The sequence below is a fragment of the Pelophylax lessonae genome (genome assembly GCF_965119305.1).
Source record: "Pelophylax lessonae genome assembly, chromosome: 2".
Lineage (NCBI taxonomy): Eukaryota > Metazoa > Chordata > Amphibia > Anura > Ranidae > Pelophylax > Pelophylax lessonae.
Window position 1 is genome coordinate 400,957,158 of NC_138769.1, and position 27,402 is coordinate 400,984,559.

The 27,402-nt window shown below is 43.2% G+C and overlaps 1 protein-coding gene across 1 annotated transcript in view; it reads left to right on the top strand.

Annotated features, from left to right (window-relative positions):
* The window catches only part of LOC309547200 (S-adenosyl-L-methionine-dependent tRNA 4-demethylwyosine synthase TYW1-like), a 287,271-nt gene extending 261,373 nt beyond the window's left edge, over window positions 1–25,898 (top strand). Inside the window, exons 15-16 of the mRNA XM_082246996.1 lie at window positions 2,365–2,532; window positions 25,561–25,898. Coding sequence (XP_082103122.1) covers window positions 2,365–2,532; window positions 25,561–25,782 — 390 coding nt within the window. The 3' untranslated portion in view covers window positions 25,783–25,898. The remainder of the gene's footprint in view (window positions 1–2,364; window positions 2,533–25,560) is intronic.
* The last annotated feature ends 1,504 nt before the right edge of the window (window positions 25,899–27,402 follow it).

A 27,402-nucleotide genomic window follows, 5' to 3' on the forward strand; every position in this document is an offset into this window, starting at 1 on the left:
TGCCGTGAGGGCATCTTTGCAGGCTTTGATGGCCTCCAGAATGTCGGATGGGGATGGATCCGCCGAACCCCCGGGACCTCCCGCCGTTTGAGTGCCCGCTGACATCGTGGGTGAAGTAGGCTGCGTCTCCAAGATGGCCACCATGGGACCCCAAGAGGAGCCTGAGGATCCGGACTTTTTGGCGGAGCGCAGCTTCCCGGGTGACAGCGGAGTAGCCCGTGGGGTACCACTCGGTCCCCGGGAACCCAGGATGGAAGGTAAGGGGGGTGCCGAGATGACAGAAAAGGCGCTGGAACAAATGAAGGATGAGAGTAGGAGCGGAGCTCAGGCACAGTGCAACCGCTCAGCTTCACATCCCGGCCACACCCTCCGCTGTTCAATTTGAAATCCTTGCATAATATATGCTCAATAAATTTTGAGGAGGTAGCCCTTTTTGTTTTCTGTGTTTAGCTCCCCACCTTGTCTCCCCTAAATACTTGCCTGAGCCCAATCTTGATCCAGCTCTGTGCCCGAGAGCAGCAGCTCTCTCCTCTCTCCTCTCTGTTCACTGGACATGGAAGCAGCAGCCTGCTGCTGTCAATTGCAGCCTGTGAAGAGAGCGCGGGGGAGTTGTGGCTGAGCTGGAGTGTGTGTGTGTGTGTGTGTGTGTGTCAGTCAAAGGACCCACACAACCTGACTTGGAATCAAGCCCACACAAGTGTACCATAGCAAGTGGATTGTTATGGGGGCACTCGGAAGGGGGGAGTATCCAGGAGCACCAGTGGGGGAACCCCAGAAGAGGAGGTCTCTTGCAAAACCCTTGTGCAGGGCAGGTAAGTAGGACATATTGTTTTTTAAAAAAATCCTATACAGCCACTTTAATTATTACCAATCCTGGGGAAAATACGGCTCCAGGTTCCAACTAGTGCTTCTGTTATAATAAAAGGCATTTAATTAAATGCTCTTTACTGAAGCATGCCAGTAATTACACCACCAAATACCCAGGCTGTTTATGAGTATTACTGTAGGGAACCCAGAGCAATATTTTCTAATTAGGCAGCAGAAGCTGTTTTTAATATTTCAGGACCTTGAGTGCTAGTCCTTCTGCTTGCCACTGTTTGGTCAGCAAAGTACCCTTTGTAGTTGTGCACTAATATTAAGCCATTTGAAAGGGCAGGCCAGACCTCAGCCTTAATAATTGTATTTTTATTACTAAATTTGTATTACATTATTGTATTTGTATTACTAAATGCTTCCCACTTAAGGGCTCCCAAGCCACACTAGAAAGCTAAGTAAAGGTTTTGTTGAGGAACATTTGGACCCCCTGAATTCAGCTGCATTTGTCAGTTTAATTTCTGTACACTCAACTTTAACATTGATTTTAATGTTGGTGTGTGTATTACAGACCAAAAAAGATATATATATATATACCGTATATATTGCTAATATATTTAGTTTACTATATGGTCTCTCATGAGGGGGGACGTCAATGCAGAGTGCCACCGCATTGCCCCCAGTAAATGCAGAGTGCCACCGCATTGCCCCCAATAAATGCAGAGTGCCACAGAAATGCCCCCAATAAATGCAGAGATGCCAGCATACCCCCCGCGAGACACGTGCCCTTACCTCACCGCAGCTTCTCTTAAGTCCCCGCGTCTCCTCGAGTCCTCAGTCCTCCCGCCTCCTCGGCCAATGGCATGGGGTTTGCCTTTCGGCCAATCGGGAAGCGGGAGGACCCGCTCCCTGATTGGCCAGGAGGAGGATCCGTGTGACAATAGCGAATTTTCATTCGCTATTGTCCCTCAGTGTGCCGGCTCGGGGCGCACTGCTCTGCTCCCCGGCGACCACAGTAAAACAAAGTTAAGTTCCTCGAGCGGCCCGGTCTGCGGCCCGGGGGTTGGGGAACACTGCTGTAGACCATCCTCCGCACCGCTGGCTCTCACTGCCGTCCGTCTGCAAATGTGACCAGGAAGACTACCCTGCAGTAGAGCAATCTGAGAGAGAGGCTTGAATCGCTCTTGGAGCGCAGCGTGGAAGGGATGACGTTGATGGTGGTGAGGAGAACAGTACATGTGGACAGCTTTACCCCGGATGCCTGCTTACTTAGATGTGCCTGTTTTAATCATCAACTATGTGAGTTGCTAAATGTTGAACCTTCATTAAATGTAATCCTATTGCTACACTTAGAGGTGGCTCTCTTCTCTTTTATATACTCAGTTGTGACGTGACGCTACTTGTATATCAAGACATCGCTTGTTTATCAAGTCAAACTTTATTAAAAATTTCTGCTGGTCCTGCAAAATGCTCTCAAACCAAGTTACTCTCAATCGAAGGTTTTACTGTATTTTTGTTTTTGATTCTTTTTTCTATAATTGCATCTTATAGGGTGTGACGTACTGTGGTGAAAGTTCAGCTAGCAATTTAACAATGGCAAATGTGCCCTGGCATGAAGAAGTCGTTCACTTTGTACAGGAGATGGTAGACCTGCTTCCAGATTATGAGGTTTCATGTGAACATGAGCATTCAAACTGTATGCTGATTTCTCATAAAAAGGTAATATTTAAATGTAGTATTTTTTCTATCACTATTAGAGTGCATGTTTTCAATATGGTTTTCTTGGGGTTTTTTTTTTTTTTTTTTTATTTGGAGATTTATATTCTTCCCCCTCAATACTTTTAAAACCCATCAGGAGAGAAATATGAGAGCTGCCATTGTTAACTTGTTTTTGTACAAGTACTTAGACTTCTGAGTCATTGAGTCACTCGATAGGGAATCAAAGGTACAGTGCCTTGAGAAAGTATTCGGCCTCCTTGAACTTTGCAACCTTTTGCCACATTTCAGGCTTCAAACCTAAAGATACAAAACTGTTATTTTTCTGTCGCTCATTGACAGACGTAGTCCTCGTTGATTACTAACAACTCGGGTTATGCTGCCCTCTACAGGAGTAGGACTAGACAGGAAAGAAAATATTCTGGCCACACCTAAGGGCAGTCCCAGAGGGTATATTCTCTCTCTCTCTCTCTCTTTCTCTTTCTCTCTTTCTCTCTTTCTCTCTTTCTCTCTTTCTCTCTTTCTCTCTTTCTCTCTTTCTCTCTTTCTCTCTTTCTCTCTTTTTCTCTTTTTCTCTTTTTCTCTTTTTCTCTTTCTCTCTTTTTCTCTTTTTCTCTTTTTCTCTTTCTCTCTTTTCTCTTTTTCTCTTTTTCTCTTTTTCTCTTTCTCTCTCTCTCTTTCTCTCTCTCTTTCTCTCTCTCTTTCTCTCTCTCTTTCTCTCTCTCTTTCTCTCTCTCTTTCTCTCTCTCTTTCTCTCTCTCTTTCTCTCTCTCTTTCTCTCTCTCTCTTTCTCTCTCTCTCTCTCTTTCTCTCTCTCTCTCTCTTTCTCTCTCTCTCTCTCTTTCTCTCTCTCTCTCTCTCTTTCTCTCTCTCTCTCTCTTTCTCTCTCTCTCTCTCTTTCTCTCTCTCTCTCTTTCTCTCTCTCTCTCTTTCTCTCTCTCTCCTTATGTTGCCTCCACAGGAGTAGGACTAGACAGGAAATAAAAAATGCTCTGGCCACACCCTAGGGGCAGTCCCCGAGGGTATATCCTCTCTCTCGCTGCTACAGCACATCAGTTTTTTCTGTCTAGTTAGGAGTAAGGACCTAGATACCTTGTTGGGATCTTCGGTCCTGGCAGGATTTTTTGCTTAAAAAGATTTTTAGATAGCTTTTTTTTCTCCAGTGTTCCTGTGAGATCTTCAAGCAAGAAAGCTGAACTGGGCGACGGGCTGGATGTTGAGATCCGGTGGTCACCCCAGTTCAGCCTACGAGCGCGTGCAGGCCATAGCTCCGCGCTGGGTCGGCCGCGACAAAGTCCCACTGGGGGACTGACCCCGCGAGTTAAACGTCTCGCTGAAACGCCAAGGACCATGAGTCACGGCGTCCGGATTGGTCGACAGCCCTCCCACCCCCGGTGGAGAGGGGTACTGTCAGGAGTTGGCGCCCGCCTGGTTCCGGTATGGTGAGTAGTATGTTCCCCCTTTCCCTCTGATGGGTCTTGTGGTGAACGCGGGCCCTCGCTGTATGGTAAGGATGAGTTTTTCCCTCTATCCTATAAACATGGCACAGATCCCCCCCATTTTGAGTGTGATTTTGCGTGCAAAAAGCCAGGAGGCTTGGTTTGGGAGCTGACAATCTAATTGTAAAAATGTTTAAAAGATTGTAATCAGCGGCAGTACTGGAATCTTGCTATGATATAAGTATCCTACCAGTCAGAAGCCAGGGATATGTAGACTGTCTCCCTAATCAGGTCTCCAGCAATAGCAGGCCTTCCGATGGCCCTACGGTCCGCCAGGGTTCGGTACCGCCGACCAGGCTAAATCCCCATGTAGAGAACGTGTTGTGATCACGCCGCTATTGCGTGCAGCCGACGCCATTGTTTTGCTAGATCGCACGAGGCCGCCATTTTGGCGTAGCCTCGTGTCTCCAGCATGGGGGCGGCCATATTTGATGTGTCCCAAACACCTCGTGGAGCTTGGGGAGGCGCCGGAAGGCGTGCAGAGGGGCGGAGCCGCCTCCTTTCTTCCCGGGCAGCCAGCCAAGAGACTTCCTGTCGGTTTCAGACAGGGCTGAGACAAGTGCAGTGGAAAACTCTGAGCATCAAGTGGTGAGCCTGGGGGTCGATCTCTCTCTCTCTCTTGCTCGATAGGGGTCCCTAAGCAGCTAACACTGAGGGGCTTTGTGGCGCTGGGGGTCTAAAAAAAAAAAAAAAAAGTTTTATTTTTGGATTGAAATTTCCGGATAGTAACTGGAATTATCATGGACCCTGCCACACAAGCACCCCCACCTGTTTCCCTCGAGGGGACCACGGGACCCGCCGGTGCACAGAGTATAGACGCATTTACATCAGTTTTGGAGTCTTTGGTGGCTCGGGTGGAGACGGCCTGCCAGGGACGTGGGTCAAGAAAGCGACCCCCGCCTACCCCTATATCATCTGACGCCTCTGACTCAGATTCAGAGATGGTCACTGCAGTTGCAGATCCCTCTGCAAGGGCTGTTATCTCAGGTAAAGTTCCCTCAGACAGTGAGGAGGACGTTCATTCTTCCGCCATAATTCGGGAAGAAGCATTGGTGGACGCACTAGTTGTGGCGGTGCGGGAAACCTTAAGACTTGAGGTTATACCGGCAGAGGCAACTGAAACAGAGATTCCCTTTGGTACTAACAAGCCCATCAAAACGGTGAAGGTTTTTCCTGTACCCAAGTGTTTTGATAATAAGATTAAGGTAGAATGGGAACATTCTAAGCGTACCTCTACTATTTCCAAGCGTATTGATAGACATTATCCGTTTGAGGAATCCTTCATTAAGAAATAGACGGTACCACCGGTGGTGGACCCACCTATTTCCAGGCTGAATAAAGCCACGGTTATCCCAGTGGAGGACACTTCGTCCTTTAAGGATCCGGTGGATCGAAAGGTGGAAGCGGAGTCCCGCACTATCTTCTCCCTGATAGGGTCAGCATTTAGACCAGTAATTGTTATTGGTCTAGTTTCCCAGACACTAACGGAATGGGCGAGACTGGTACGCCAAGACCTGAGGGGGAAAGATATCCCCCAGGGAACATCTGAATTAATGGAACAGATTATACAAGGACTACAGTTCGTCTGTGACGCAGCCTTGGATACTACTCCCCTATTAGGGCAAGCATCTATGTCAGCGGTAATCCTCAGACGTGTGCTGTGGTTAAAATGCTGGTCAGCAGACCTAGGTTACAAAAAGACCTTGACGAATCTCCCCTTTCAGGGGAATCGCCTATTTGGTGCCACTCTAGATGAGATCATCAAGAATGCCACTGGGGGCAAGAGCACTTTCTTGCCACAAACGGCAAGAGCTAAAGGACCTCGTAACAAGCGAGGACCTTTCTTTACCGCCCATAAAGGGTTCGCACGCCCGGCTGGAACAAGCGGGAAAGGCAAGGCTCCTCCAGGCGGGTTCAAAAGGGGCTGGTCGGACAAACAAAAGACCGACTCAGCCAAACCCGAAGCAAAGAATTACACAGCCTGAAGGTGCGCCCCCACCCGGGTTGAGGGTGGGGGGACATCTTCACCGTTATTCAGGGCATTAGATCGAGCATCGATCACTGTTACCGGTGCGATTCTTCCCTTCCAACATTTAAGTACTACAGGGAGTGGCAGTTACCGTTCCCTGAACAGATCTTTTTCTTTACCTTTTCCAAAGATTAGTCTCAGTTCCCCACAAGAAACGGATCCGGTTGAACAGACAGCCCGAGAAGCCTCTAGCCAGGTGACTTCGGTCCCGGAGGTTCAACCAGAAGAAATCACCGTTCCGGATAGGAATCAGGTGTCTGATAAATGTGTGGGAACAGAGAAGGAGCAGACTGATGATCGGGACCAGATAGCTCTAGGGCCGTCTGGGTCAGATCCAGTCAACCCCAGTGGTCCTAGAAATTCTAGGCTGGCCTCGTCTAGCCGGTCTGGCCGACTTGGACAGACTGGTCACGGACATTCCTTGGGAACTTCGTCTCAGGGAGTGTCTGCGGTCTCAAGGACCAATCTTCCATCATGCTTTACAGTCGCTGGTTTTAATGGCCTGGCCATTGAGACCCAGGTACTGAAGGACAGAGGGTTGTCAGCTTCAGTTATTCCTACCCTTATTAAAGCAAGGAAAGCGACTTCCAGCAAGGTTTATTATCGCACATGGAAGACTTATATCGCGTGGTGCGAATCTTTAGGGATTCCTCCACGTACCTATTCGGTGACCCGAATACTGGCCTTTCTGCAGAAAGGGGTTGAGCAGAAACTAGCCTTGAGTACCATCAAAGGTCAAGTTTCAGCATTAGCAATCTTCTTTCAGAAACCTTTAGCTACCAAGTCCTTGGTGCGAAATTTCATCCAGGGGGTGCGGCACCTGGCTCCACCAGTCCGCGCGCCCTTACCACCCTGGGATCTTAATTTGGTTTTGAAAACATCAGGGAGATTCCCTTGCTTACTTTATCCCAGAAGGTGGCCTTCTTGGTGGCTATCACTTCTGCACGCAGGGTGTCAGAACTGGCTGCATTATCATGCCAGTCCCCATGCTTAGTGATTCATAGGGATAAGGTAGTGCTTCATCCTAAGCCATCCTTTCTTCCTAAGGTGGTTTCAGATTTTCATCTGAATGAAGATATTGTACTACCTTCCTTGTGTCCTCAGCCCAATCATCATCGGGAACATGCGTTGCATTCCTTAGATGTGGTTCGGGCAATCGGGGTATACCTGAAGGCGACGGAATCGTTCCGTAAGACGGATTCACTTTTTGTGATCCCGGATGGCCCCAGAAAGGGGTTGCCTGCAGCTGCCGCGACTATCGCCAAATGGATCAGACAGACGGTGGTACAGGCTTATTCTATTAAGGGTCGGAGTCCTCCGTTCCCTGTTAGGGCGCACTCCACTCGAGCGCTCAGTACTTCTTGGGCCTTCCGCCATTAGGCGTCAGTGGTCCAGGTATGTAAGGCGGCCACCTGGTCGTCGGTACATACCTTTACAAAATTTTATAAGATTGATGTGATGGCATCGGCGGATGCCTCATTTGGCCGCAAAGTTTTGCAGGCCGCAATTTGAGGAGACCAGCGGTCTACCTCGAGGGTTTTTTCTGTTGAAAAATTTTTTTCTGTTGAGTCTCATCATTGAGGATGAGCATTGTAAACTTCTAGTTGGCACCGGTTGGGCCTTCTAGATTTGGATTTAATTTTCCATTTTCCCACCCCTCATTTGTGGTACTGCTTTGGGACGTCCCGAAGGTGCTGAATCACCGAGGACTACGTCTGTCAATGAGCGATAGAGAAAAACGGATTTTTGTAAGATCTTACCGTAAAATCCTTTTCTCTTAGCTCATTGACAGACGTAGTACCCGCCCCTCTGTTTTGGAGTTGGGTTGGGTTAAATTCTCTAAACACTGCTTTGTGACATAACTGATGTGCTGTAGCAGGGAGAGAGAGGATATACCCTCGGGGACTGCCCCTAGGGTGTGGCCAGAGCATTTTTTATTTCCTGTCTAGTCCTACTCCTGTGGAGGCAGCATAACCCCGAAGGGGGCTGAATCACCGAGGACTACGTCTGTCAATGAGCTAAGAGAAAAGGATTTTACGGTAAGATCTTACAAAAATCCGTTTTTTTCCGGGTAGTGTCTGGAATTATCATGGACCCTGCCACACAGGTACCCCCACCTGTTTCCCTCGAGGTGGCCGCGGGACCCGCCAGTGCACAGAGTATGGATGCATTTACAGCAGTTTTGGAGTCTTTGGTGGCTCGGGTGGAGACGGCATGTCAGGAACGGGGGTCAAGAAAGCGACCCCCGCCTACCCCTATATCATCTGATACTTCAGATTCTGAGATGGTCATTGCAGCTGCAGGTCCCTCTGCAGGGGCTGTTGTCTCAGGTAAAGTTCCCTCAGACAGTGAGGAGGACGTTCTTGCTTCCGCCATAGCACAAGAAGAAGCATTGGTGGACGCACTAGTTGTGGCAGTTCGGGAGACCTTAAGACTTGAGGTTTTACCGGCAGAGGCAACTGAAATGGAAATTCCCTTTGGTACTAGCAAACCTACCAAGACGGTGAAGGTTTTTCCTTTACCCAAATGTTTTGGTTATAAGATTAAAGAGGAATGGGATCATTCAAAGCGTACCTTTACTATTTCCAAGCGCATTGCTAGACGCTATCCGTTTGAGGAATCCCTCATTAAGAAATGGACGGTACCACCAGTGGTGGATCCACCTATTTCCAGACTGAATAAAGCCACGGTTATTCCGGTGGAGGACGCTTCGTCCTTTAAGGATTCGGTGGATCGGAAGATAGAAGCTGAGTCCCGCACTATCTTTTCCCTGATAGGGTCAGCCTTTAGACCAGTAATTGTCATTGGTCTAGTTTCTCAGACATTAACGGAATGGGCGAGATTGGTGCGCCAGGACCTGAAGGGGAAAGGTATCCCACAGGCAACATCTGATTTGATGGAACAGATTATACAAGGACTACAGTTTGTCTGTGACGCAGCCTTGGACGCCACCCCCCTATTAGGGCATACATCTATGTCAGTGGTAATCCTCAGACGTGTGCTGTGGTTAAAATGCTGGTCAGCGGACCTAGGTTCCAAAAAGACCTTGGCGAATCTCCCCTTTCAGGGGAATCGCCTATTTGGGGCCACCCTAGATGAGATCATTAAGGATGTCACTGGGGGCAAAAGCACTTTTATGCCACAGGCCGCTAAAGCTAAAGGACCTCGTAACAAGCGTGGACCTTTCTGCCGCTCATAAAGGGTTCGTTCGCTCTGCTGGAGCGAGCGGGAAAGGGAAAACCCCTCTAGGAGGGTTCAAGAAGCGCTGGTCGGACAAACAAAAAAACGACTCAGCCAAACCTGAAGCTAAGGCTTGCACAGCCTGAAGGTGCGCCCCCACCCGGCTTGAGGGTGGGGGGACGTCTTCACCGGTATTCAGAGCACTAGATCGAGCATCGATCACTGCTACCGGTGCGATTCTTCCCTTCCAACATTTAAGTACTACAGGGAGCGGTAGTTACCGTTCCCTGAACAGATCATTTTCTTTACCTTTTCCAAAGATTAGTCTCAGTTCCCCACAGGAATCGGACCCGGTTGAGCAGACAGACCAAGGAGCCTCTAGCCGGGTGACTTCGGTCTCTAATGTTCAACCAGGAGAAATCATCACTCCTGATAGGAATCAGGTGTCTGATAAATGTGTGGGAACAGAGAACGATCAGACTTTGTCGGATTGCCTGGGCCAGGTAGCTCTAGGGCAGCCTGGTTCGGATCCAGTCAGACAATATCAGGGTGATGACTTAAGTCGATCACCAAGGATTTCACCATCTGTGTCTGCTTCAGAGCATCCCGGATGTGACATGTGACATAACTGATTTGCTGTAGCAGAGAGAGAGAGGATATACCCTCTGGGACTGCCCCTAAGGTGTGGCCAGAATGTTTTCTTTCCTGTCTAGTCCTACTCCTGTAGAGGGCAGCATAACCCGAGTTGTTAGTAATCAACGAGGACTACGTCTGTCAATGAGCTTAAGAGAAAAGGATTTTACGGTAAGATTTTACAAAAATCCATTTTTTTTATGAAGAATCAACAAGTGGGACACAATCACAAAGTGGAAGGAAATTTATTGGATATTTCAAACTTTTTTAACAAATAAAAAAAACTGAAAAATTGGGCATGCAAAATTATTCAGCCCCCTTAAGTTAATACTTTGTAGCGCCACCTTTTGCTGCGATTACAGCTGTAAGTCGCTTGGGGTATGTCTCTATCAGTTTTGCACATCGAGAGACTGAAATTTTTGCCCATTCCTCCTTGCAAAACAGCTCGAGCTCAGTGAGGTTGGATGGAGAGCGTTTGTGAACAGCAGTTTTCACTTCTTTTCGCAGATTCTCGATTGGATTCAGGTCTGGACTTTGACTTGGCCATTCTAACACCTGGATATGTTTATTTGTGAACCGTTTCATTGTAGATTTTGCTTTATGTTTTGGATCATTGTCTTGTTGGAAGACAAATCTCCGTTCCAGTCTCAGGTCTTTTGCAGACTCCATCAGGTTTTCTTCCAGAATGGTCCTGTATTTGGCTCCATCCATCTTCCCATCAATTTTAACCATCTTCCCTGTCCCTGCTGAAGAAAAGCAGGCCCAAACCATGATGCTGCCACCACCATGTTTGACAGTGGGGATGGTGTGTTCAGGGTGATAAGCTGTGTTGCTTTTACGCCGAACATAACGTTTTCCATTGTTGCCAAAAAGTTTGATTTTGGTTTCATCTGACCAGAGCACCTTCTTCCACATGTTTGGTGTGTCTCCCAGGTGGCTTGTGGCAAACTTTAACCACTTAAGCCCCAGCCCTATTTCGGACACTTTTTGTTTACAAGTTAAAACCAGTATTTTTTCCTAGAAAACTACTTAGAACCTCCAAACATTATATATATTTTTTTGGCAAAGACTCTGGAGAATAAAATGTCGGTCATTGCAATATTTTTTGTCACGCGGTATTTGCGCCGCGGTCTTTAAAACGCAATTTTTTTGGAAACAATTTGAAAAATCACATTTTACTGCATTTAAAAAATACTAAACAGTAAGGTAAGCCCATTTTTTTTGTATATTAGGGAAGATGTCATGCCGAATAAATAGATACCCAACATGTTACGGTTTAAAATTGTGCCCCACCCCCGTGGGATGGCGACAAACTACGGTCAATAAAGATCTCAATAGGCGACGGTTTAAATTTTTTTAACGGTTACCAGTTTAGTGTCAGAGTGTAGTTCTTTTTTTTTTATTATTGCTCACGCTCTGGCAATCGCGGCAATACCTCACATGTGTGGTTTGAACAGCGATTTCATTCGCGGCTCAACTTCCGTATACTTTTTTTTTGTGCGCGAGGTGACGGGGGCGGCTAAAATTTTTTTATTTTTTTTTCCTATTTGTTTTATTTTTTTAACTTTATTACAGGTTTAAAAAAAAAAAAATCTAATCACTTTTATTGCTGTCACAAGCAATGTAAACATCCCTTGTGACACCAATATGCAGTGACAGGTGCTCTTTATGGAGGGATCGTGGGTCTAAAAGACCCTAGACCCCTCCACTACACTTCCATGTATGCAAAACGCAGCAAAATGCGTTTTTGCATACAGCTGTTTTTTTAAATTTGCCGCCTTTTGCAGCACAGTAACCCGGAAGTGATGTCATGGACGTCGCCTCCGGGTTACGTCATCGAAGACCCGATCTAAGCAGTTTCCGGCTTTGATCGGGACTCCATCCAGCCGGCAGATGTGCCGGCTGGGTGCTCGGGGCTCCCGGTGGGACGGGAGCCCCGAGCAAAGTCACGGAAGGCGGCGGGAGGGGGGGCGTCCCCTCCCGCTCACCCGGGTAACGATCAAGTGGCTCCCGAGCCGCATCGGTCGTTACCAATGGAAAGCCAACCTTTGGCTCTAAACCAAGGTACCGGGATGGTGCCTCTAGCTAGAGGCATCATCCCGGTATACTACCGCAAAGTTTGCCGACGTAGATCTACATTACTTTGCGGTAAGTTGTTAAACAACACCTTTTTATGGATCTCTTTCTTCTTGCCACTCTTCCATAAAGGCCAGATACACAAATGGGATATCAAGCAATCTCCATCCTGATCTCATGAGACTAGCAGTTTCATGCAATGGGGCAGTCACTGTTACAGTGCCTTGCGAAAGTATTCGGCCCCCTTTAACTGTGCGACCTTTTGCCACATTTCAGGATTCAAACAAAGATATAAAACTGTAATTTTTGACTAATGATGATAAATAGAATCCACCTGTGTGTAATCAAGTTTCCGTATAAATGCACCTGCACTGTGATAGTCTCAGAGGTCCGTTTAAAGCGCAGAGAGCATCATGAAGAACGAGGAACACACCAGGCAGGTCCGAGATACTGTTTTGGAGAAGTTTAAAGCCGGATTTGGATACAAAAAGATTTCCCAAGCTTTAAACATCCCAAGGAGCACTGTGCAAGCGATAATATGGAAATGGAAGTATCAGACCACTGCAAATCTACGGAGACCTGGCCGTCCCTCTAAACTTTCAGCTCATACAAGGAGAAGACTGATCAGAGATGCAGCCAAGAGGCCCATGATCACTCTGGATGAACTGCAGAGATCTACAGCTGAGGTGTGAGACTCTGTCCATAGGACAACAATCAGTCGTAAACTGCACAAATCTGGCCTTAATGGAAGAGTGGCAAGAAGAAAGCCATTTCTTAAAGATATCCATAAAAAGTGTTGTGACATGAGTCACTTTGGGCATGGGGGTTGTGGACTCCAAATTCCTTGAGAGGTTGGGGGGGCACCATGCCCAGCCTTATGGGGCTCTCTTATGTTTAAGTCACCCTGCATCTGTTATGGATGCAGGGTGACCAAGAGGGTGGTGAACACTGAGAATATGGTTGGACTCCTTCAAATGGGACAATAATATGCATTAACCATATCTCTCAGGAAATATGGAGATCTATCATATTTCTTTAGACTGTCAGGCACAGGAAGTGCAGCGCCTAATTTGGGCATCCAGGAACTGGTAGAGGCATCATGGCTGCTAATCATTGAAGTGCTTTTGTCTAAAATAGGGTCTGAGACAGCTTTTCCATTCACCTATTGTTAACTGTGCTAATGAGCCCACCTTTGTTCTGTTTGTCTGCCTTAAGAGAAACTTATAGGAATGTGGATTAGATGCTAAGGGGGATTGTCCCACATTGTATATTTTGTACACTGTATGAGAGTGTAAAACTCTGTTCCTATTGGATGGTGAATATTATGTTCAGTCTTCAACAAGGTCCATCTGGGTGGTAACTTTGTGGGTGAAAACTGTATACAAGTCGTGTTCAATAAAGTTGTGCTGAGTTCATTCAACCTCAATCTAGAGTCCTGTCTCTTATTGGGGGATATGCTACAAGGGATTGCTATGTCCTTCATACTCCCTTAGAGAATCACTGAGCTCTTGTAAGAGCTTGTATAAGAGCTTGTTCATGCTGCACTCTCTGGGGAAAGAGAGGTTAACCCACAGGAACCTGGAGCCTTGTCGTAGGTCCAGGGTGGGTAGGAGATGCCAAGACCCTAACCAAGCTGCGGCGGTTCGTGGAGTCTGAAGTACTTACGGTGTCTGGTGGAGTGCTTGGAGCCCTCGGGAAGCACTAGGAGCATCTCGGAGGTACCCACTCAGGGGTGCCCTGTTCCGTTACAAGTGTCATTTAAAGTTTGCCACAAGCCACCTGGGAGACACACCAAACATGTGGAAGAAGGTGCTCTGGTCAGATAAAGCCAAAATCGAACTTTTTGGCATCAATGCAAAACGTTATGTTTGGCGTAAAAGCAACACAGCTCATCACCCTGAACACACCATCCCCACTGTCAAACATGGTGGTGGCAGCATCATGGTTTGGGCCTGCGTTTCTTCAGCAGGGACAGGGAAGATGGTTAAAATTGATGGGAAGATGGATGGAGCCAAATACAGGACCATTCTGGAAGAAAACCTGATGGAGTCTGCAAAAGACCTGAGACTGGGACGGAGATTTGTCTTCCAACAAGACAATGATCCAAAACATAAAGCAAAATCTACAATGGAATGGTTCACAAATAAACATATCCAGGTGTTAGAATGGCCATGTCAAAGTCCAGACCTGAATCCAATCGAGAATCTGTGGAAAGAACTGAAAACTGCTGTTCACAAACGCTCTCCATCCAACCTCACTGAGCTCGAGCTATTTTGCAAGGAGGAATGGGCAAAAATTTTAGTCTCTCGATGTGCAAAACTGATAGAGACATACCCCAAGCGACTTACAGCTGTAATCGCAGCAAAAGGTGGCACTACAAAGTATTAACTTAAGGGGGCTGAATAATTTTGCACGTCCAATTTTTCAGTTTATTTGTTAAAGTTTGAAATATCCAATAAATTTCGTTCCACTTCATGATTGTGTCCCACTTGTTGTTGATTCTTCACAAAAAAATTATAGTTTTTATATCTTTGTTTGAAGCCTGAAATGTGGCAAAAGTATATATAATATACACTGCTCAAAAAAAATTTAAGGAACACTTTGAAAACACATTAGATCTCAATAGGGAAAAATATCATGCTGGATATCCATACTAATTTGGACTGGGTAATGTCTGGAACCAAAAGATGCCACATCATTTGATGGAAATGAAAATTATTAACCTACAAAGGGCTGAACTAAAAAAGTTAGGGGTCCGGTCTGTCCGCTGCAATGTCGCAGTCCCGCTAAAAAGATTGCCGTCATTACTAGTAAAAGAAAAAAAAAACATAATGACAAATCTTTCCCATAGTTAGTAGACGCGATAACTTTTGTGCTATTTCTTTTTCTTTTTTTTTTTTACCAAAAATATGTAGCCGAAAACAAATTGGCCTAAAAAGGTAAAATTTGATTTTTTACATTTTTTTTTTTTTTTTCTTTTTTTTTGGGAAAATGTTATAGAACAGAAAGTGAAAAATATATATATTTTTTTTTTTTCAGAATTGTTGCTCTTTATATTTGTTTATAGCTCAAAAAATAAAAATCGCACAGGTGATTAAATACCATCAAAAGAAATCTGAGAAAAAAAGGACCTTGATTTTATTTGGGTACAGCGTCGCATGACTGCGCAATTGTCGGTTAAAGTAACGGAGTGCCGAATCGCAAAAAATGGCCTGGCCATTAAGGGGGCAAATTCTTCCGGTCCAGAAGTGGTTAAGATCTCTCCACAGGTGCTCGATCGGATTTAGACTTGGGCACATTGCTGGTCAGTTCATTACTCTCCAGCGCCAGAAATAACGTTCAGAGAAAATAAGTAAAGCAGCTGGAACGTCAATCGATTATAAATTGTACAGTAATTATAGGTCAAAAAGGCAGCTTTAATACCATAATCAATAGTTAACATAAATTAAAATATACATAAGTCCAAAAAATCTGTGCAGAACCAGTGACAGTCCCAAAGTGATAAATGAAATCTTCATCCACACTTTATCTCATAGCTGTTAACAAATTGTAACATCACAGCGCCACATTATATTCAATAAAATATGCAATAAAATATGACTTCAAATGAGACTAAATGCGCAGGGCGGAGCTAATGTTCGTGGCATCATCATGCACTTGAGTTCCAGGAAGTGGCCCATCTGAGTCCTGGGACTTAAGTGCTTATACATTGTAACACTGTAAGTAATTAGTGCACTTTTAATAAACTTCTGATTTCCGTTTTACACTATATGGCTCTTTTTTTGGTTCTCTCCTTTCTTTATTGGCTGAGTATTGCAAGTTGAAAAATCAGGCTTCCATGAGGGTATAATCTGACCCAGAGGAGGTGCACATTATGCCAGGCGGGACCCTACAGATACACAAGAAAATTGTACCTCTCTTTGGTAGGAGTCTGTTCGCTTTAAGTGTATTTTATTGACTATAAGGTGGCGGATCACTGTGGTGTTACTATTTATGAAGAGCCACCTGATGAAGTGTGGATGAAGATTTAGACTCCATTCACACTACCGCGGCACGACTTGTGCACGACTTCGGGGGCGACCTGTGAAGTCCCGTGCACCACGACTTCGGCACGACTTGCACGGACTTCACATAATGTAAGTCAATGCAGGTCGCCCGAAGTAGTACAGGACCCTTTTTCTAAGTAGGAGTGACTTGTGTCGCTCCTATTAGAACGGTTCCTGTACTACACTATTGGAGCATGAGGACCGCGACTTGTCATGCTGACCAGTGGCGGTCCAAGTCGCGGTAGTGTGAATGGGGTCTTAAAGTGATACTAAAGTCTCATATGTTTTTGTTTAATAATAACAAACGTGTCATACTTACCTATGTGCAGTGTTTTTGAATAGAGCAGCCCAGATCCTCCACTTCTCTCGTCCCTCGCTGGCAATCCTGGCCCCCCCTCCTGACGAGTGCCCCCACAGCAAACCGCTTGCTATGTGGGAACCAGAGCCGAGCCCCTGCTGTGTATCTATTCAGACATAGAGCTGTGGCCTGGCCCCGTCCCCTATTTTTATTGGCTCACTGACTTTGACAGTAGCAGGAGCCAATGGCTGCTACATCTCTGCCAATCAGGAGGGAGAGTCCAGGACAGCTGCTGGATTGAGATGGGGCTCAGGTAAGTGTTGGGGGCTGTTGCACACAGAGAAGTTTTTTTTTTTTTTTTTTATCTTCTTGCATTAGGATAAAAAACATAGCTTTTAGAACCACTTTAATTTATCACTTTGGGACTGTCACTGGTTTCTGCATAGATTTATTTGGACTTGTGTATATATGCTACACTTAACCATATGCATGATTTATCTGCCTGCATATCGTCTATGTGAAGACCTTAAGACCCCCACAACCTGGGGCTATTGTGCAAGACAAGTTGTACCTGTTTTTTATGGGGACTGGATGCTTCTTAGATTTCTCAGTGTGTCCAGACTAACACGTGCCAGATGTTTAGTTACCAGTGCCAGGATCATCTTATAAGGCTTTATTTTTTTGTTAATCTAATGGCAGTTTCTCTGAAAACTGTGATAGTTTACATTTTGGCTTCCTGACAAATGGGCCAGAGCATGAAGGTTGAATATCTGGCTTCCAGTAAAGGAATTTCACCTTCTCCGTTTTGAATGTCACAGCCACTCTACTGATGATATTCTGTTCTATTATTTCTGGCGTTCATCTTACAATGGCCCTAATGGAAAGAGCCAGAATCTTGCCAACCTTTTTTCACATTTGGAATCAGGTACCAATGTGTTATATTAGAGGCGCTTCCTATTTATGCTGTAGCTAAGTAAGCACGCTGTCTATCATCAGCTTGGCTACAATGGCTGTCTGTTTGGGCTGAATTTATCGGCATCCTAAGCCTTACTACTTTACAAATGATTTGGCGTTTCTTAAGGGAATCTTTTGTGTTGAGGGGCAATTACCAGGGAATTATGCAAAAAATGAGTTTTTTTAATATAACGTTGGTGAGAGATTACTCCTGTCATGCAGCCTGCAAATGTACAATGTGTTTCTTTTAAGATTTGATACCCCATAGGAATATTTTGGTATAGCCGTGTTTTGTGACATACTGGAAAGGCATATTTGTGTATAGTATATCATGCAGTAAGTTTATTCCAAGCTGTTTATTCCTGACTGTTTACAAGTAATAGATGTAGTGCTTTTTATTTTGCAGTGTGCACTATTAAAAAAAAAAAAAAAAAAAAAAAAAAAAAAGAACCCTTATGCTGCTATTTTATGCCAAGTATGGAGGGTGGTATGGTAATAACTTTAATCAATATGGGAAAATACTGGAACCTGCAGGGTTAGTTTTCTGGGGTTTTTTACTAAATGGGTATTTACCCCCTTTGTAGTTTTCAATTGACCAGTTTTAGAAAATGGATTATCTTGTGGTTTTTACCATTTGGATTGCACAACATACTGAATACTTTTAAAGCAGGGTTCTCACATTGGTGGCCCTCTAGCTGTTGCAGAAATGCATCTTCCATGAGGCATAGAAAGGCTGACAGTTACAAGCATGACTCCCATAGGCAGAGACATGATGGGACTTGTATTTCCGTAACAGCTGGAGGGCCGCCAGTTTGAGACCCCTGCTTTAAACGTACATTTTTTGTCACAGGACAAAGTTTTAGATACTTGTTGCCTGCATTTTATTAGAATCACCTCTTTGGTGCCATTTCAGATGTAAGGTGCAATTACAGATGTAAGGTAAGATCTGTCCACCACCATTCAACATCTAGAACCCAGATTGGAATTGTATACTTCCAACGAAGAAACATTTAGACTTCAGGGAGAGACAAATGTGAAAACTTGTGTGTTTAGTACTGCATGAGCACAGACATCCGATTCTGTGAGACAGATCAGACTTGTATGTGTTTTTTTAATGAGAGAAATAAATATATCAGTTCTGGTTTATATAAGCTAACAAATATGTGGCACCTAACCGTTTAAATATTCCCCCTCCTTGCCCTCATTAAGGAAATACTAATTGATTTTTGGCTGACTCACATTTATTACAAAGATTCACAATTTTTGTCTCACCAATAATGTGTTGCTGAATAAATCTTCTGTTTGATTCAGTCCTCAGCAATTAGGCATATAAGTGATAATGTAGTGTATTGCTGCAGGCTATTATGCCTTTTAAGGCCTTGTTCCTTTACTAGGTTAGAAGCAGTAAATTAGCTCACAGTCCCATTTTCTTCTAGAAGTACAAACATAATGTATGAATAGAACAATGCAAAGTTGTATTTTACGATTAATTGAGTTGTAGTTAATATTTCATGGAGGCTGAAGTGATGACTATTGCATTTGAAAGTAGCTTCCATGTGCTTTAATAGATGGTTATATAGGCTTGTTCAAAAAAAAAGAAATAAAAACTGTATTTTCAGCAGTTACAAAATACAAACCACTTCATAGGAGATAACAATAACATTCACTTACTGTGTTTTATGAAAGTTGCTTTGCCTGTGCAGAGCCAGACTTACATGACCGTTTATGGAACAGAAGAAAAGTATCGTGAGCTTCTCACTAAATCAGTGGTTAAGTAAATGGGGTCTCAGCAAATGCCCTGACAGGTTTCTTATTTCTACATACTATGTGTATGTACACACTGTGCTTTGGGTTTAATGCAGGCTACCTTCAGTTTGGACACTGGCAAAAAAGTTGCTAGGGCTGTCCCTACAGTTTACTCCTATAACCCCACCCACTGTGTGAGACACCACAATTTTGTTAGTGACCTTAGGTGATTCACTTGTTCTCCTCTAAAGAAGAGTCGTTTAGTTTTTTTCTTTTTTTATCCAATCATTTTTTTTTTTCTCTGAAGCTTATTTGTGGATCTGACTGCTTGATGCACATTATTATCTAGCAGTTTCCAGATCAGTTACACTTGATGTGTACCAGAGTGTGGACTCAACTATGTGTGGCTAACCTTCTATTTTCTGCATTGGGCACTCAGTCCTAGGTAAGACTGGTTTGCCCTTTATCGCTAATTCCTGGCTTTTAATAGTACAGTGCGCTGTGTGTAGCACACTATACATTTTGTTAGGCAGAGCATTTGGAAGTTATTCACTTTACTATAGTAACCTCTGCCATTTCTTCTCTGTTTTTCCTGGAAATTGGCGGTTTCTCCCTTCCTTTTTAGATTTGGTCTGGTGTAGACTTGTCTACTGTAATCTCACAGTATGGTACTCCTGCTGCAATCTTCTGTATCCAGACACACAACAACCCCATCCATTCGAACCTCCATTCTATGAGTACCGCACTGGGGGTTCCCTCACTTAGCAATGGCAATTTTACAGACGCAAGGGCTCTGTGACAAAAAGTTTAATGCATTCTGCAGATGGCCTAAAGGAACCTCAAACCACGGCTTAGAGTGATTACTGTTCTCCTGTTCCAGAGCGGTCTCATATTATGACACTACTCCCCTTATCTGGCCTAGCTTCCTTTCACCCATACTTGAAGATATTATGGAAGAAAATATTGAGGGCCATGGTTTTGTAGTGGAAACCAGAGGATTTTCCTTCCCCCTGCATTTAATGAGGTATGAGCTAGGGCCTTGTGCCATATGCTTTCTACTGTGGACAAACGAATTGATGGGGTGCACACTAGTCTTTGCATAGCAGCACCAGATTCCCCAGCCAAAACAAGCCCCTATAGGCAGTAAGAGGCTGGCTTAGCCAAAAAGACTTTTCCTATACACACACACAAACTGATTGTGCCCTGCATGAGGATTGGCCTAATCCTGAAGGTAATAATAAGCTTTTCGTTGAGATCAATGATCGGAGCCCATTTTTTTTTTTCTTTAATTCCTTTTCCATTGGATAGATCTCATTTCAGTTCCCATTAAAAACCTTAAGTTCCAATTAAGAAATTCATGGCAGTCACCTGGACAACCTACTACGGAAGGATTCCTTAGCCACAACCATGTCTGCCAATGTTCAAAGGACCCTTCAGTCGCTTCAGACTTTTGGCTGGTTATTCAACTTTCTAAAGTCTGCTCTCTAGCCCTCACACCATCCTGACTACCTGGGCCTAATCATGGGCACAGGCCAAGACAGCATTTTCCTTCCATGTACAAAAACCCTCCAGATCAAAATGACACCCCTAAGTTTGCTTCTGCGTGAGGGTTCTTGATGTGATGGTAGCCTCCTTCAAGGCATGTCCCTTTGCCCAATTTTACTCCAGACCTCTTCAATCCAACATATTCAGAGACAAAGCTCTCCTTGACATAGTGGATCTCCAGTTCTACCCTGGAATTGGGAAAGTATTTTCCTTCAAATGCTCTGGAATTTGAAGACAATGGATGCCTGGGACAGGGTTTACAATTCCCTAATGGTCTATGGGACCTGGTGCCCACAGGAATCGAAACTTCCCATGAGCATTCTGGAACTGCGTGCCATCAGGATACAGTATCCTTCTGCAAGGTCACTCAGAATGCTTTTAGACAGTGCCACCGCAGGGGCCTATATACACCATTGAGCAGGAACCAGAAATTAAGCTGCCCTAAAAGACAAGTGTGATAACTCTTCCTGGCGGAAAATCACATTCCAGCTCTAATTGGCTGGAATGTGAAGACCACCACCCGGGGCAGTTTTCAGCAACTCTGAAGGAGTACAGCAGGGAGGATTTTTAGCAGAAGCAGCTACCTGCAGGTAATAAGAAAAACCATTGCACATAACTGTGTTTTGATGCACTAGCCTCCCCCCCCCCCCCCCCCCAAAAAAAAAAAAAAATTTTAGATGAAACAAATCCTAGTTAAGTTGTACCTGGATATCTGCAGTCTTCACTTCTCTATAGTCCATAATTTCTAAAGCTTGTTTGAGCTGTCAGAAGTAAGGGGGCAGAGAGCTGAAATTACACTCTGCAGAGCTCAGCCATTAGTGTCCTGAGAGCTGATTTTAGGGAAGGGGCATACCCTCAACTTCACACAGCACACAGGAACAGAGGTGAGGCTGTCAATCAGCTGGGTCTCCCTTTGTGCCGTGATTCATACTAATCAGAGGAACAATGCAGCATACAGAAATTACTTAATTGAGACACACTATAGAGGAACATGCTTTGCTTATATTTCATGACTGAGATTTAAAACCACTTTAATGCTTTCCTGAAACAGTAAGAATCATGTACAGCTCTATGGGTATTTTACCATATATTTGTTTAGAACAAAAGGTAATTTAAAAAAAAAAACAAATCAGATTTCCCACTTGCAGCCAGCTCTCTGCTGCTTAGAAAAGCCTTGCTGTAAAACAAGTTTAGACTTCATTAAAGATCAGATTATATGCACAACTTTATGTAGGCAATGCACAAACGTCCAGCAAGCATGCAGGCATTAATGGACTTGAGAATTGAGTATCCTGGATTCTCCTCATTCGCTATATTATGTGTATCTATGAATTTCTTTTTAAAAAACATATTCAATATCCCTGCATAAATAACATTAAAACAAAATACAGTTGATAACTATTATAGGTTGTCCTTTAATAAGTTTGACTGTTTTCATAAGTGGGCAATATCTGTTTTTGCTTCAGCTTGTAATAGATTTTTTATTTTATTTAGTGATTCTAGCTATATTGTCTAACATTTCAGTTGTGCCTGGAGATGATTTTATTATGCCTTTCATTGAAAATGATTCAACTATCAGTATTTATTATGGATGATGTGGTCTGAACTGAGATGAGCCGTACAAGTTCTAAAAGTCTTGAGTCCCTCCTCAGCTTGTTATCGAACCTGCAGCATTGAGCATCAGAAAGCTGTGCTTCTTGGTGCAGGGCTCATGGATCCCTTATGCATTATGTAGTTATTTCTTAGTGGCTGCCAAATTTCTTTCACTTCTCAAGCCAGAGCAAATAGTGTGCAATGTACGTTTTGTTTTTCCTTTAACAGTGTTACTAATGTAAAATATTTGGTTATAGCTACCATGTTTTAATATTTTTTGTAGATTAAAATGTTCCATATTTTATCCAAAATTCTTTAGGCTTATCTATATACATAATCAGCCTTAGTCAGAGAACTGTGCAAGGATAATAATACACTAAACCATATCAATTCATGTTTAATCCATGTTTTTAGTTTTTCAAAAGTTACATTAACCATTTAAGCCCCGGAAGATTTTACCCCCTTCCTGACCAGGGCCTATTTTGCAATTCGGCACTGCGTGACTTTAACGGACAATTTCGTGGTCGTGCGACGCTGTACCCAAATGAAATTGACCTCCTTTTTTTCCCACAAACAGAGCTTTCTTTTGGTGGTATTTGATCACCTGTGCGATTTTTGATCATGCGCTATAAACAAAAAAAGAGCGACAATTTTGCAAAAATAACAATTTTTCACATTTTTTATATGAAATTCCCCCCCAAAAAAATTTAAAAATCTAAATTTTTTTTTAGCATTTTAGGCCAATTTTTTTTCTGATACATATGTTTGGTAAAAAGAAATCGCAAAAAGCGTATTTTGATTGGTTTGCGCAAAAAGTTAATGCGTTTACTAACTAAGGGTTAGATTTTTCTTTTTTTTTTTTTACGAGTAATTTTTTTTTTTTTTTTGCGGTACTGCGACATTGCGGCGGACAGATCGGACCCTTGACTGACATTTTTGACACTTTTGGGGGTACCAGTGACATTACTACAGTAATCATTGCTATACATATGCACTGTTACTGTAAAAATGACACTGGGAGGGAAGAGGTTAACTTTATTGGAGAGGGAGGGGTTAAGTGTGTCCCTAGGGATGTGGCTGTGTGTGTAACAGCACAGATCAACGGTCCTACATAGCAGGACCGTATGATCTGTGCTTTTACACAGGGAAGAATGACAGGCGGCTTTGTTTACATTAGCCACCTGCCTTTCTCCCTCTCCACCCGACGATCGCGAGTGACCAGCGGACATCGGGTCCGCCGGTCACACGCGTGGGCTTCTTGGAGAAAGAGCGGGGATGTGAGGGCGCCTCCGGCGGCGCGCGCTCGACCCCTATTGGCTCCCAGGCTAGTGACGTACCGGTACGTCACTTTGCCTGGGAGGGGCTGACCGCCGCCGTATATAGTCAGGCGGCGGTCGGCAAGTGGTTAAACGGCATACATTTAAATGATCATGTACAAACGATTTGTTACAGAAGTAAGCATATAGGGGAATATTTAAAAAAGTAAAGACCATCTGATTTGAAGAGTAACAAGCATATAAAATTGCAGGATAACCTAAGAAACCCAGATAGATTTAGGAAGAAGTCTGGTAACCACGTTTCATAGGCTCATCGTGGTTTGTATACAGTCAGTATATCTGTGATCTGGATGATCATGACAGAGTTAAGGTGGAGCAGAAAATAGAAAAAAGGCAGGAATGTACCCTGGAGCCACTTAATCCATTACTCAGTTTGTGAACTTTTGTGGAAGGGTTTGGAGAAAGAGTATAGAGAAAGAAAAGAGATGAAAGCAAGAAGAGGGAGGAAGAGAAGGGGGGGGGGGGAGTAAATGGTGAATAAACAATAGAGGCCAGTAAACCAACTGCGAACCTCTAAGTGACAGTACTTTTCTGGGGGTTACCTACTCGCAAAACTGAGGAAAGATCGGAAAAATATGTGAAGTGCATCCAGATTTTGCAGGTAAGCTTAAAGGCATCTGAGTTGCCTTTTTCCCAGGAGACCATTTGCTCCATATCACATGGGGAATCCAGTTAATGGGCCCACTCAATTAGTAAGGGGGTGTTCCCTGGCTGTACTGGCCAGAAAATTAAGGATCTGAAACTGGATGTGCATTGTTGCTTTTAGGTTTCTTTGTGTATATGTAATAGCGAGGCATGGATATGCCACCACTCTCCATCCTGAAGCTGGGGGTCGGGCATCTAGTAAGCGTGGAAGAGCCGAGGAGCCATGGGGGGGGGGGGGGGGGGCTGCAGCGTAGCTCTGTGAATGTGTTCGGTGACAAGACATCACTTTAAAGCCAGCTGATCAAGCAGAGCACAAGCTTATGGATGCAAGATTCTATGGAATGTTTATTCACAAATGTTTTACCTTTCATTTCTATTTTAAACTGAATGGGTTGTTTTACAAGGTGGTGTTTACATATACTTTAACTGGCTTACCTGCAGCCCAGACTTTAAAAAATTAAAAATACGACAAAACACCCAAGATTGTTGAGCAGTTAGAATCCTATATCAGGCAAGAATTGGACAACATTCCTCTCCCAAAACTCCAGCAACTAGTCCCCCAAGTTCCCAGATGTCATCAGAAATAGGAGAGACCAAAAGGAACTTGGGACTTGCAGTATATTTTTTTTTGTGTGTAAGACCCCTTTCACATGAATATTATCCGTTCAGGCACGTTAACTAAACTGAATTATTTTTTATTTATTTTATTTATTTAACTTTTTAAGTTAAATCTAGGTGCGGGTGCTGGCTATGCCCAGAGTTATTTAAGGGACTGTTTTATTTATCCAAACTCAGGACTTTACTCCCTACTTATACATCTATGAATCTTTGTTCTATCTAATGTGTGTGAAAATATAATGGCTAAATAAAATGTTTAATTTATAAAAAGATTTTAGAGAAATACACTATCATTTTAAAACCTCAGCATTGTAATAGCAATACAAGCAATATGTGGTTTTGACAATCTAATATAAACTTACTTGAAAAATCTCTTCTCGTGTTGTGAGTTCTGTCTTTCTGCTGGCCATCTCTTTCCACAATTTCCTGGATTTCCTTCATGCTTTGCAGCTTCACCTCTGCTGTTTACTTTAAATTTACTGATGGCAACATGTCCCATGGTACCTTGATGCCTGCAAGCAGTGATTCCTGTACTGACCCCACCCCCTGAAATGCTTCCTCTCAGTGCCTCTGTAGTTCAGAAGGCAGGCTCTGAAGTTTGTTATGGAGCAGTGCCTAACCAAGGGCTTGGTGAATACAGGGTTACAGAATCAAGGAAGTCAATTCAAGATTGTTCAGATTAATAGGTATAGAATGGAAAGAATTGAAACCGCATAGAAATGAATATACTGTACTATTTAAAATTTTGACCATTTCACTTTAAATTGTCCTAGTATTTATTTTTTATACTTTATACATATTCATATGCTTTTTTTTTTTTTCCCTGTTCCAGTTCAAGATTGATGGAGAATGGTGGACTTGGATTGATTATGAGAAATTTCAAGAATTGATGCGTTCATATGAGAAGAGTGGAGGAACTGAGACATTTACTGCTTTAGACTACGTTGCTAAAACTCCTAAGTGGGCTCTATTTGGTTCCAATGAGAGGGGGTTTGATCCTGTAGACACACGTTTCCAGAGGAAAAATAAAGTAAAGGACATTTCTGGATGCTAGGCACAATTCTCTGCTGTATTGACTATTTCTATGCATTTGGCGTAAACATCAGGCCACCATGTTTATTAGACCAAAAATGGTAAAGTGATAACATTTGGGGAAGGGCCACATCCCTCATTTTTAAAAAGTTGAGAAAAAAAAACACATTTTTGTTTTGTACACATTTTATTTGGCTTTGGTTTTATCATTTATTTCTGTGTTTTACCCCTGGTTTGATATTTTAAAGACAGTTTCTACTTAATAAAAAGAATGGACTCTCATTCATTGACTATATCTTGCTCATTTTCCAGATAAATTATTTCATATTTTAACTATGATGAAATCAATTTTCTGCTACAGCCCTTTTATCAACCGGTCATATCTACATAAGGGAACCCATTTCCTTACAAAGGATATTTTTGTCAGTTTTCTTGTTTTGTGGAACTTTACTCCTACAATCAATATTAACTATTTAAAAATCATTATGCTGCTAGCCTCCGTAAACAACAGATAGGAAGGTATATTAGGTTTTAAACATATTCATTTATTTTTTTTACATTTCTCCTGTTGTCTCCTGATTTTTGGCCTAGGCCAATTATGTCATACACTCTCAATGAGTCTTTGTGAAATTTTTTATTTAATTTCAAGGAGTCGTTTTCTCAGCTGAGCACGCTCCCCTGCTGCATATCTAGGGGCTGATTTTCAAAGTAATTTTTCAACAAAATAAGCATGGAGAAATAGATGAGTGCATTTTGCTTTTAAATTTAAAATGAATTAAATCGGGTTGGTGGTGCTTACTTACAGGTAAGTTCCAGTCAGAAAGATTTGATATGTTTATGGGAACATCTAAAAATGTTAATTGTGACTAAGCAGTACACTGTTTATGTATCTTTTGTCTGTAATTCCTTGTTTAAAATGGTAGTGAGCTTCCCATGTGATTTGAGGTACAGCTGCCTATGACTGCCATTCTAAGAAAATTTGGAGTGAGATTGGTGGTATCCGTATGGTGCCGTTCACTGTTCTCTATCCAATAGATCAGCTGCATTGAAACCACAAGCAATACTATTGATTAGTCCTATGCTCTTTGCAATTTACCATTAAAAGGGAACCATACTCTGGAATCTGAGCCCAAAAACAGGCAGGCAAAGGACAAAATTGTTTTATTGGAACAGTTTTTATACGTTGACAGCCTTAGTTGGCATTAAATGTACTCCTTAAGGAAAAAATAAAATCTAGACTAAAGTAATTTTTCCTGCCCGGGTATGTTTTTTATTAGGATTAAGTATATGCTTACATTTTCCGGCAACAGAAAAATGTGATTAAAAATGTAGGCATCTCCCCTTTTTAAATTCTGTGCAGCTTAATTAAAAGACCTCTAAAGGTGCATTTGTTTTTTACTATGCAAGCGAGAATATATAGCTCAGATTTCAGATGTAGCGTACATTTAGTCTATGCTGTTGCTGTCTCAATCCTGTATAACTATAAAAATGTGTTTAGTTTAGATTTAAATGCAAAGACAACCTTCATCTCCCAATGAGCTTCAAATATTAATTCATTACCTTGAATTAATTAATTCATAATCTTCTTAATGAATATTCATTACCGTCATGTGTGTTCCATGAACACTTGTTTTTCCTATTT